This window comes from Nilaparvata lugens, chromosome 10 (assembly GCF_014356525.2).
Source record: "Nilaparvata lugens isolate BPH chromosome 10, ASM1435652v1, whole genome shotgun sequence".
NCBI lineage: Eukaryota > Metazoa > Arthropoda > Insecta > Hemiptera > Delphacidae > Nilaparvata > Nilaparvata lugens.
In genome coordinates this window covers 838,611-850,050 of record NC_052513.1, presented here as the reverse complement: position 1 = coordinate 850,050, position 11,440 = coordinate 838,611, and the positions used below count along the sequence as shown (strand labels likewise).

At 35.6% G+C, this 11,440-nt stretch overlaps 3 protein-coding genes across 4 annotated transcripts in view; 1 reads left to right on the top strand and 2 right to left on the bottom strand.

The window, feature by feature from the left end:
• LOC111045818 (obg-like ATPase 1) overlaps positions 1–11,440 on the top strand; it is a 56,470-nt gene that overhangs the window by 1,596 nt on the left and 43,434 nt on the right. The gene's annotated exons all lie outside the window — the stretch shown is intronic.
• Positions 2,659–7,147, bottom strand: LOC120353220. Of its 2 annotated transcripts, none has more exons than XM_039436052.1 (2): positions 5,513–7,147; positions 2,659–5,431 (listed from the first exon to the last, which is right to left on the bottom strand). In XM_039436052.1, exons 1-2 carry the CDS (start codon positions 7,106–7,108, stop codon positions 4,238–4,240), a joined length of 2,790 nt encoding a protein of 929 aa, XP_039291986.1. In that variant the 5' UTR covers positions 7,109–7,147; the 3' UTR covers positions 2,659–4,237. The 2 variants fall into 2 exon arrangements, with proteins under 2 accessions (XP_039291986.1, XP_039291987.1); XM_039436053.1 differs by having other exon boundaries at positions 2,659–5,436; positions 5,518–7,147.
• Positions 7,114–11,344, bottom strand: LOC111045817 (zinc finger protein 2-like). Its single transcript, XM_022331291.2, has 3 exons — positions 11,145–11,344; positions 10,342–10,459; positions 7,114–8,605 (listed from the first exon to the last, which is right to left on the bottom strand). Exons 1-3 carry the CDS (start codon positions 11,296–11,298, stop codon positions 7,114–7,116), a joined length of 1,764 nt encoding a protein of 587 aa, XP_022186983.2. The 5' UTR covers positions 11,299–11,344.

Here is an 11,440-nt window from a genome sequence, read left to right as displayed (position 1 = left end):
TCAAGGCGTCTCCACATGTACGATGAATTGGAAGGAAAAGCTATCTCCAAGAAAATCTCGACATGTGAATCAAGAATTGTGGAAAGTTTTCCCTCCTTGAGATGTTTCTTGAGACCGGGCTCCTTCAGATAAACCGTATTGTGTAAAGACGCTTTCAGAGTATCAATATCTGACGCTATAAAATTAAATAAAATGATAAAAATATTTCATCATAACAGTGAACATGATCCCTTACAATGAGGGGCAAGCCACATAAAGCGTTTTTCAGGCGAGTTGGCAGGGCAGGACGCTCTCCGATTGGCTGATTGGGTTGGCATTCGGGAATCAGCTGAAATCAGCCAATCGGGAAGAGCGTTTCTGCCTGCCAACTCGTCTGAAAACCTCTTTATGTGGCTTGGCCCTAAGTTATCATAAAAAATTAATTGATGATAAAAATTTTCAAGAATCAACTTAAATTCATTGCGATGATGATTTTCCGATATTCTATTATATCAAAGAGTTAATAAATAATGTATTTATAAAACATAGTGGGTTTTTTTATCTCAATTGGGTTTTTACTTGTATTTATTTATTATCATTATACAAAGGCGACTTTCTAGAAGTATTTTAAGCCTAGGTGATGATGATGGGATGAATGATAAAAAAACAACTAACTTGACCAACTAACATCAAATCGAAAACTTTGAAGTTGTCACAACAGTTGTGAGTAGTTACTATCAGTTATTTAGTATTTATTCAGCAACTATTAGTTAGCGAAGGACTAGTTCCAGTTGATTTACCATCACTGATATGAGAGTGAACTGTGAGAGTTATCATTATTTTATAAAAAAGTACAAAAATTTATCTATAACCTGCCTATAAACTCCGTTGGCTGTCTGTGTTCATTACTACAGTTAACAAGATTTAATGGTGTCATAACCGAGACTAGTCTCTCAAGAAATGTTATTAAAAAATACAGTAAAATCTCAATTATCTGACCTTTTATTTCTGGTTTTCCGACACTCTCAACTATAAACGAAAGACGATCACCAACTTTTCGACCCAGTTCAAATATGTAGAGCGATTATAATTTAATTGGTCAAATGAGTTGTATTTTACAAGTTTTCAATGTAAAATTTTTCCAGTTTTCAACCTGGTTTATCACTTTTGCATTATCCGATTATCATGATGTTTAGATGGTTTAGTAGGAAATCAAGACTACTATACAGAATGGGGAAAAAGTCCGAGAAAGGCTTAATATCTCATACACAAAGTCATTTAATTGTGGGTGTGATCGAGGATCCTACTCAATTGAAATACTTCTTTACTATAACTTCAACAATCTGGTCCGCCATCTTGATCTGCCATATTGAATGCAACTTAATTTTTTTAAATAGAAGTTGGTCATGCGATACAGATTTCGATACGAAATTTTAAGAAAAAATGAATGGCGAAAATCGCATATCAATATCTCAAACCGTTCAGAAGATATTCACATTATTAATCTATACCACTATTATTCATTCAAGATATGCATATATTGATTAATAATGTGAATATCTCTAAACGGTTGAGATATCGATGTGCGGTTGTCATCATCATTTTTTTTCTTGAAATTTGTTCATGAAATCTGTATCGCATGACCAACCTTCTCATTTAAAAAAATAAAAGTGCATTGAATATGGCGGATCCAAGATGAGGACCAGATTTTTGAAGTCATAGTAAATAGTATTTTTAATTTGAGAGGGATACCCAATCACACCAACCTTGGAATCACAATCTTTATGAGATACTAAGCCGTTCTCATACTTTTTTCTCTCCTTCTGCTTTGAATAGTATTGATTAATAATGTGAATATCTTCTGAACGGTTTGAGATATCGATGTGCGGTTTTCATCATTCATTTTCTCTTGAAATTTCGTATCGGAATCATGTATCGCAGACCACCTTCCTATTTAAAAAAATAAAGTTGCTTTCAATATGGCGGACCAGATTTTTGGAGTCATAGTAAAAAGTATTTTAAATTTGAGTAGGATTCCCAATCACACCCACCATTAAATTACCTTTGTGTATGAGATATAAGCCAGTGGTCGGACTTTTAACCCATCCTGTATAATATAAATTGAGTGGAAGTAACAAACTTCAAGTCTATTCATTCAATATGGAACCACATATATCCACCACAATATCAACCCAACAGCTACACAGAAAAATTAATATCAACAGCTTTATAAAAATACACCAAAATAACATCGACTATTGTAAATTCTTCACAATGGAAATTGTAAAGGTCTCTTCACACCTGTCGTAGCTAGAAATACGCCTTCGGAAGAAGTAGTCGTCCTATCTCCTGTTATTAAATCTACGCTACGCTGGTGTGGAATGGACAAACTGATCAACATTGGGAGATAGTACGGCTACGTCTTCCGAAGCTACGCTACGCTAGGTGTGAAGAGACCTAAAATCCTTTACAATAGAAATTTTACACCTTACACTAAACATTGTAAATTCTTTAGAATTTAATTTGTAAATTCTTTACAATAAAAGCTTTACTCCAAACTTACATTGCAATTCTTCTACACCAAGTAAACATCTTACATTAACCATTGTAAATTCTTCAGAATTGAATTTGTAAATTCTTCACAATAAAAGCTTTACTCCAAACTTACATAGCAATTCTTCACTTTAAATGTTTCACAATATAAATTTTACACCAAAATAGCATCAACTATTATACATTTTTTAATGATAAAAACTTTAGAGTGGAACCATAAAGAGAGCGATTTGCCATCTGCGATCCTGAATGTTTAGATGTTTATATGTTTGTATTGCACCGGATCTCGAAAACGGCTCTAACGATTCTCACGAAATTCAGAACATAGTAGTTTTATAATATAAGGGTTCGATTGCACTAGGTCTCATCCCTAAGAAAACTCGCTGAAAGACATTAAAAGGAAAATTATTATTCATCCTTGGGAAAACAACTGATAATAATATTATTTCGACGTCAGTTGGTGATGGAAATGAGTGAGCGCGAGCTCATGCGTGTGGGACTGTGTCAAAATTATGACTCAGCTGTTGAACTTTTGTACTCATTCAATGAGGTACTTAGTGACGGTTGCAAACAAGCCGGGTTATTTTCAATCCTGATTAATTCCAGTACATCCATCTTTTTGAAATGGTCTTCTCTGATTTGGTTCACGTGAAGTTAATCAGGATTAAAATTTAACCCGCTTTTGTGCAACTGGGCCTTTGTGAGGGGAAATTTTTGCATTCCTCTTGGAATTAATCTCAATTTACTGTGATTCGATAGAACATTTCTGTATGAATGTTATTATAATTTCTTCTTTCGTAATACATTTTTTATGCTGTTGTACTCCAGAGCGAAGCTCGGTCCCCGATATTCTAGATATAAACATAGGAACCCATGTGATATCTAGATCGCATAATCTTATAATTATATAGTAGATATAGAAACCACCTACAGGATCGCACATGGCAGATAGCTCTCTAAGCTGCCGCACCCTTACACCAATCGAACATCGACTATTGTAAACTCATCACAACAGAAGTTGTATGTTCACAATATAGACTTTACACCAAACGTACATCAACCATTGTATATTTTTTACAATAGAAATTGTAGACCTTCGGAATATAAACTTAACACATAATAGCATTGATTATTGCAAACTGTTCACAACAAAAGTTGAAGACGTTTATAATATAAACTTTACACCAAACGTAAATCAAGCATGGAATACTCTTTACAATTAATAGACATTGTAGATCTTTAGAATAGTAGCTTTACATCATACTAATATCGACTATTGTAAACTATTCACAACAAAAGTTGTAGATATTCACAATATAGATTTTTACACTAAACATACAACAACTATTGTATACTCTTTACAATAAAAAATGGAGATCTGTAGAATGAAAACTTTACATCAAACTAACATCGACTATTGTAAACTCTTTACAACAAAAGTTGTAGATCTTTACAATATAGACTTTACACCAAACGTACATCAACCATGGAACACGATAAAAATTATCAAGTACCCTTTATTTCATTGCAACACAAAAATACTAGTTTCAACTCTTCAAGAGATATTTTCAAGTGTTGTAATGAAAAAAGGGGTAATTGATATTTTTTTATCGTGCTTTAATAATCAGAAGCCCTGAAAAAAGAGAATATCAAACATGGAACATGTCATTTACAATAGAAATTGTAGATCTTTAGAATATAATCTTTACACCAAACTAACATCGCCTTCCTGTTTAATAAAATTATTATTCAGCCTCACTCCACCCGCATTTCTAGCACGTTTAACATGACTGATGACATGACTACAATACTCGTTCACATCGTCAAACTGCTTTTGATCACAAATCAAACATTTTGTTCCATCCTCCCAATGAACACTTTTCACATGCTGCACGAGGGCAGTGTTGTCATAGTGGAGTGTTTTAGGTAGGGTGCACAGTGGACAAGGTATGGCGGTGTACTCTCTGTGGCACACGATCACGTGACGTCTAAGATTGGCGAAGTAGGAGAAGGACGAAGGGCACAGTTTGCAGGTGAAGGAACGTGTGAGACAGGACGAGTGAGTGATTTGATGCGCTCGAAGCGCCGCGCGTTGGTTGAACGCACGCGGACATTGCTCGCACTGGAACGGACGTTCGCCGGTGTGGATACGTTCATGTTTGTGACGTGTTCCCGAATCGCCGAACGCTTTCTCGCACCATCGACACGCGTACGGTCTCTCCCCTGTGTGACTCCTCCTATGTATCAGATACCCATTCTTCGACCGGAAATTCCGCTTACACTCCTCACATGTAAACAAGCCTCCACTCTCTATGATCCCCGCCCATCTATTGTTCACACTACTCAACGAGCATCTATGTTTCCGGAAGTCTCGGCTTGATGGGTATGATCTGTTGCAAGTTTTACAGTAGAATCTGATTTCGTTCAGACATTGGTTTTTCTTTTTCGGTGATCTTTTACTCCGAACTGAGTCCCATTTCAGGTATTTTGCAGCGGAGGCTGCCACGTTACACAGTGCCTCCAAACTACTGAAACCGGAATCATTCTCAATGTAATTTGTATCTTGAAGAACTGTTTCACTAAGACCCTTAATTGCTTCCTCTAGTCCAATTGAAGCTACTCCCTGTCCAATTCCTAGTCCATTTAAAGGATCTTCCTTTACTTGTTGAATTCCTAGTCCATCTGAAAATACTCCTTGTCCAATTCCTAGTACATTTGAAGGTTCTTCCGTTACTCCCTGTTTCTCCCAAGATTCATTCGAAGCTCCTTTATTTACTTCATGAATTCCTAGTCCGTTTAAAGCTTCTCGCATAGAAATCTGACTCTTTCTTAATCTATTTGAAGCTTCTTCCTTTATTTGTTGAATTCCTAGTCCATTTGAAGCTTCTCTTATGAAAACCTGACCCTCCCTTAGTCTATTTGAAGCTTCTTCCTTTATTTTTTGAATTCCTAGTCCATTTGAAGCTTCTCTTATGAAAACCTGACCCTCCCTTAGTCTATTTGAAGCTTCTATTTCTCCCAGTCCAACCCCTAGTTTATTTGAGGCTTCTCCCATTACTCCCTGTATAGTTCCTTGTTGATTTGAAGCTAATCCTATTCCTCCCTGTCTATTCACTAGCCTATTTGAAGCTTCTCCAATTCCTCCTTGTCTAATCCCTAGTCTATTTGAAGCTTCTCCAATTCCTCCCTGTCTAATCCCTAGTCTATTTGAAGCTTCTCCAATTCCTCCCTGTCCATACCTCAATCCATTTGAACCTCCTTCTACCTGCATACTACCTTCCACAACCTTATCTTTACTAATCAAGTAATTATAATCCTCTTTCAAAACCCTACATTCCTTCTTATCCTCTTTAATTCCTACATCACAAATAGATTGTTCGGACTTCTCATAACTTTGTGCCTTATTAGATGTATAAGTTCTCATAGGATCTCCTTTAAATTTCTTCACCTCTTTCTTCCTACTATTTTTATCTGTCTTTTGTCTCACACTTTTTGTAACTACCGTACTATTGATATCCTGTTTTCTCACACTGTTTTGTATTGTACTATTGTTCGCCCCATTTTTAACTATGTTAAGTAAAGAATTATCACCTGTGATAAGATTTTTATCAAAAGGTTTCCATTTCACTACACCTGGTATTATTTTTGATTGCTCTATACAATAATTGACATCATTTTCACATTTTTTATCCAACGATTTCTCTAGTACTGGTACTAATCTTACTAACACTATGGAATATTTGGCATCATTACTTGGATTAATGTAGTTCGTTTCTGATAAAATCGGTGTATTATTGTCACATTCACCTGTCTTGTAAACTATAGAGTGATTAGCATTTTCATCATGATTAATTATTGTCGTTTTTTTGTAGATAACATCTGTCGATTTTGCTGTATTTTGTTCACAATCAATCATTTTATTCCGATTATCCTCTACAGTCATCGTTGTACTAGAAATTTCAATTGAAGACACTTCAGACAAATTTGAATTATCACAATTAATTGACACATTGTACTCATTCTTCTTGAAGTCTCTGCTATGTCTATTTACTTCTCCATTACTAACTGCATTGTAGACATTATTTTCAAAGTCATCAAATATATCTTTTGGATTATTCATGAGAGTGCCCGTGGAACTATCGGAGTTATTTTCCAACTTGATTGTATTCTCCCCCAAATATATCACTTCTTCCGTTACTTCTTTTCTACATTCATTGGAAAAACTCAAATTATCTTCATTATGCATCATATCCTCATTTTTATCTTCCTTTCTCATGCATTCATTTACTCCTTCCAACTCCAAATCTCGCATTACATCTCCTGGCACTTCTACCTTAAAATCTTGAAAACAATCTACATTTTCTTTATTATCAGTTTCAACCACAACTTCATCTTTTATTCTTGTAGTACAATGATTTACTTCTTCAAAGTTCATAACTTCCACTACATCTCCTGGCACTTCCATCTTGAAATCTTGGAAGATATCTTCATTTTCTTTAGTGTCAGTTACAATCACAACTTCATCTTTAATTCTCGTAGTACAATCATTTACTTCTTCGAAGTTCATAACTTCCATTACATCTATTGGCACTTCACTTTTACAATCTTGAAAAGAATCAACAATTCTTCATGGTCAGTTTCAAATACAACTTCGTCTTTTACTCTCGTATCACAAACATATTCTTCTTCAAAGTTCAAACCTTCCCTCACATCTCCTGGCACTTCACTTATACATTCTTCAAAACAATCCGCATTATATCCATTATAAATTTCAACCACATATTCATCTGTTTTTCCGATACATCTACTTTCTTCCTCCAAGTCCACATCTCCCACATCTCTTGGCACTTCTATCTTTATATTTTCATGAAACTTCTCGTCATTTTCACAATTAACCCTAACTTCATCATGCTTTTTTAAGCATCCATTTTCTACCTTCAGATCACAATCGTTCATCACGACTCTTGAGTTCTCAAGTTCACAATTTTCGAGAAAATTCACATCATGTTCACAATGAATCCCATCTTTTCTGATGTCACATTCACCCTCTCGCTCCAAGTTATCCCCCACTTTATCCTCAACCTTCAAACCACACACATCTTCCTCAGGTTTTCCAAAAACATCATCAACTTTATTCCCCACCGCCACCTTGATATGTTTATCGAAATGAGCAATCGTCTCCTGTTTACTGTGCAATACCAACTGACACAAATTACAAAACCTCACATTTCCCCTCATAACATGCACTCTGATATGCTTTCTTAGGGTGATTCTCATATTGAAACTCATTGGACAGACGGGACATTTAAGGGTGGGTGGTTGGCTATGGATTGACATGTGTTCTAGAAGGGAATCGTGGTTGGGGAAGGATTTTTCACAATGTTTACAAGGATAGCGGTGGAGTTTTATGTGTTTTAAAAGTGAATCATTGTTGGGGAAGGTTGTTTTACAGTGTATACAAGAACTGTCATGGAGTTTTATGTGTTCTAGAAGTGAATCATTGTTGGGGATGTTAGCTTTACAGTGTATACAAGATTTGGTGTGGCTCTCCATGTGCTGTAGAAAGATCTCGTTGTTAGGGAAGGTTTTTTGACACGGAATACAGGAGCGAGGCTGTTCTATTGTGTGTACTCTTCTATGTTGCTTCAAAGCACGCACAGTGTGGAATGCACTGGAGCAATACTTACATTTGAACGGCTTCACTCCGTTATGTAGCTTCTCATGGGCTTCTAAACTATGTCTCAACTGAAACGTTTTGGGACAAAATCCGCAGCCCCACTCTGACTGTGACTGACAGTGTGTCTTCTCATGACGTTGCAGAGAAGCCTTCTGGTTGAAGCCTTTGCCACACGTGTGACACGTGTAGGGTCGCACAGCCTGATGTATTACCATGTGTTTCATAAGCGTGTGGCTGGTAATGAAGCCTTTGCCACAAATGTGACACGTATAGGGACGTTCGCCAGTGTGTAGCCGTTGATGGATGAACCAGGATTTGCGCGAGGACAAATGTTTGTGACAAGTCTTGCATGTCCATTTCACTGGGATGTTCCCCTGGTGGGTGACTTTGCAGTGCCTGAAAATATTTATAAGGTTTTGTTCAATATACAAGTGATAGATTTCATTCATTTATTGGGGTTACAGTACTTATTATGTAGTAGTCTATTTTCTATTGTTTTTGGTCTTGAATGCATTGTATGACAATTGTCTATAAATAGTATGACAAACAAATCAATGTGAAAAGTGTTTCAAATTAATAACCTATGACAATTTTCTATAATTATGGTATGATGAATATGAATAGAGTTCCAAATTGATAAACTAGTACCTTTTGTTTTCTGAATAAATGACATGTTTAGGCAATCATGCCATTCTCTAGTGTCAACTAAGTAATAGAATTGAATTTTCTTTGCATTTCCAATTCTACAATTTCTCGATCAATGCCCAGGCATACCTGGACATATCGCATCATGAACAGAAACACTAAATTGTAATCAATTGACTAGGATTGTCAAAATACTACAAAAACTTATGTAACGCCATGAGCAGGCAGCGTTGAGTATTCAACAATTACAACCTGATCAGTCACTCAGGTTTCCATTCAGAAATTCACTCAAGCTGTGAAAACCTCTTTCAATAACCCACTGAGTAATTGCATTGAGAAACAATAGCGTAAGTACATATCCCATGGTATAGGGTGTTCATGTCCCAACTTTTACTGTTATCTCAAGCCGATTTTTACTGTTATCTCAAGCCGATTATTGTCGTTTTTTTAGTGTTTTGACCGGGTAAGAGTGTATCAACGGCACACTACGAGAGACCACCAGCGTCATAAAGCTTCACAGGAAAGAACTGCGTGGACTATCAGCTTGAGATAACAGTGGAAGTTGCGAAATAAACGCCCTATACCATGGGATATCTACTTACGCTATTGTTTCTCTATGGTAATTGCCACTAATATAACATTTTTGAAATTGTTGTACCGTGCAGTTTGGAGGGAAACATTCATTACTGTTCTTACAACTAACATAACTTATAACAAATAGTAAGACTCTTTGTAAGATATAACAAAATCAATACAACTTACTATCGATTTCAAATAGAACAAATTAAATGAGGTAGCCTACCTATATCTATAACAACAATATAGGCCTAGAGATAAAACAACTTGAAATATTATGTCATATTCAAATTATATTGCGAAATTATGTCGGGATTTTCTGTGAGCAGGAGGAAAAAATCTTTGAGAGGGCACTTCGTGAGAGGCTTGTGAGTTTGGCACTATACTCCCTGGACGAAGAGGCAATACATTGTTTTTGAGCTCTATGACTGATCTCCCATCTTAGTTTCGTTAAATTTTTACATTTTGAATCAATCTATCCAGCTGGTCATGGTTGGATGGACTACTGAATGCTGAATTATAGAATGATATAATATATAATATCATTATCAAGTGATCCTAATGGCTCAGATTTGATAGCACAGTTCTTTAGATAGCACATGAATAATATTTGCAGGTAAGCAGGGTCTCAGTCATTATTTAGACATTCAAGACATTGGTCGCTTTACTCCTCACTGATTTTTTGATGACATGTTTCCTCCAATTGGCTGATTACAACTAACAGCTGACTCTCAGCCAATGGGAGGACCGACTCGGTATCGTGACGGTGAGAAGTCGATGAGTTGTAAAAACGGCCATTCAGACATTTGAGCAAACCCAAAATGATGAAGATTTCAAATTGACCAGGAGAATATTTCTCCGTTGTGTTTGTGAAAATCAACATAGAACATGACTAAAAAAGATAAACTTACTTGACCATTTTCGTATGTGTGCTGAATACCTTCCAGCAATGAACGCATTTATGCGTTTTTAGTGGAATTTTTTTATAACCATCGGAGTCCAGTGTCTGTGATTTCTTTGATGTGAAATCTGGAAGTAATTTCAAGAAATCTCAATTTAATTTATATACTTTTTACTACAGTACTTACAGTACAACATAATTATAGTGGTTGCATTGAATTGACTTATATCAAATGTTGCAAAATAATAAAATTTTTAAATTTGTTAAATTAATATAGCTTAATGTAGTCTACTTGATCAATCAACCTACCGCATTGCTTGTTAGGGTAGCCTAACTCAATCAATTGGTAGACTGTATCTTAATCAAACTTTATACAACAATGATAAATTCTCTGTTGAGATCTTGAATGAATGAATTTATTATTAGCTTAGAATATATTAGCTTATTAGATGCAGTATCAGAGTATGTTGAAGAGCATACATTTCAACATATACGACATGCTCATGGAGGAAATCACCTGCCGTGAAAAATAATGACGACTCCCCAGCCTTCAGACTGTCAGCAGGACAAATACAAGTAACAAGCTATAGTTTCAAATTAAAATACTAATCATTTTAGTCTATCAAAGTTGTCCAAGTTATGGAATGTTTTAATTTAGAATACCGTACTACTTCTGCTTGCTTTCCAGACCAAACTAGTATGAAGCCCATATCACAATAGAGATAAACTTAATTATTGCGTTTGTGAGTTTGGAATCAGAAAGTTGATAACAATATTTATTTTAACAAAGTAAAATAAAACTCAAAGGCTAACCTTCTTTGAAAGCGTTTTTATCCATAGTGACCTCTGCCGGTTCAACATCTTGGACAGCAATAACCTCTTCTTCTCGTACATCATTAAAAAAGAAGTTGTCAATAAAAATACACTCGTCTTTGAAACCAAACGATAGTTCTTGCGCTATTTCCATTTCAGTTGGCCTGCCGTTATGTTTATCTCTCCTCCATAACCAAAAACCAAACAAACAATACAATAACAACATAATTATCAACAGACACAATACACAATGCCCTCTGAATCACTAGAATTAGTATTCAGTATAAGACCGCTTT

Coding starts and splice junctions, on each gene's coding strand:
- LOC120353220 (XM_039436052.1), bottom strand. CDS start 7,108: ATGGAAGTTATGAACTTCGAAGAAGTAAATGATTGTACTACGAGAATT. Junction 5,432..5,512: donor ATAGACTAAGGGAGGGTCAG/GTTTTCATAAGA, acceptor AGGGAGGGTCAG/GTTTTCATAAGAGAAGCTTC.
- LOC111045817 (XM_022331291.2), bottom strand. CDS start 11,298: ATGGAAATAGCGCAAGAACTATCGTTTGGTTTCAAAGACGAGTGTATT. Junction 10,460..11,144: donor TAAAAACGCTTTCAAAGAAG/GTTAGCCTTTGA, acceptor AATTACTTCCAG/ATTTCACATCAAAGAAATCA. Junction 8,606..10,341: donor ACACATACGAAAATGGTCAA/GTAAGTTTATCT, acceptor AAATATTTTCAG/GCACTGCAAAGTCACCCACC.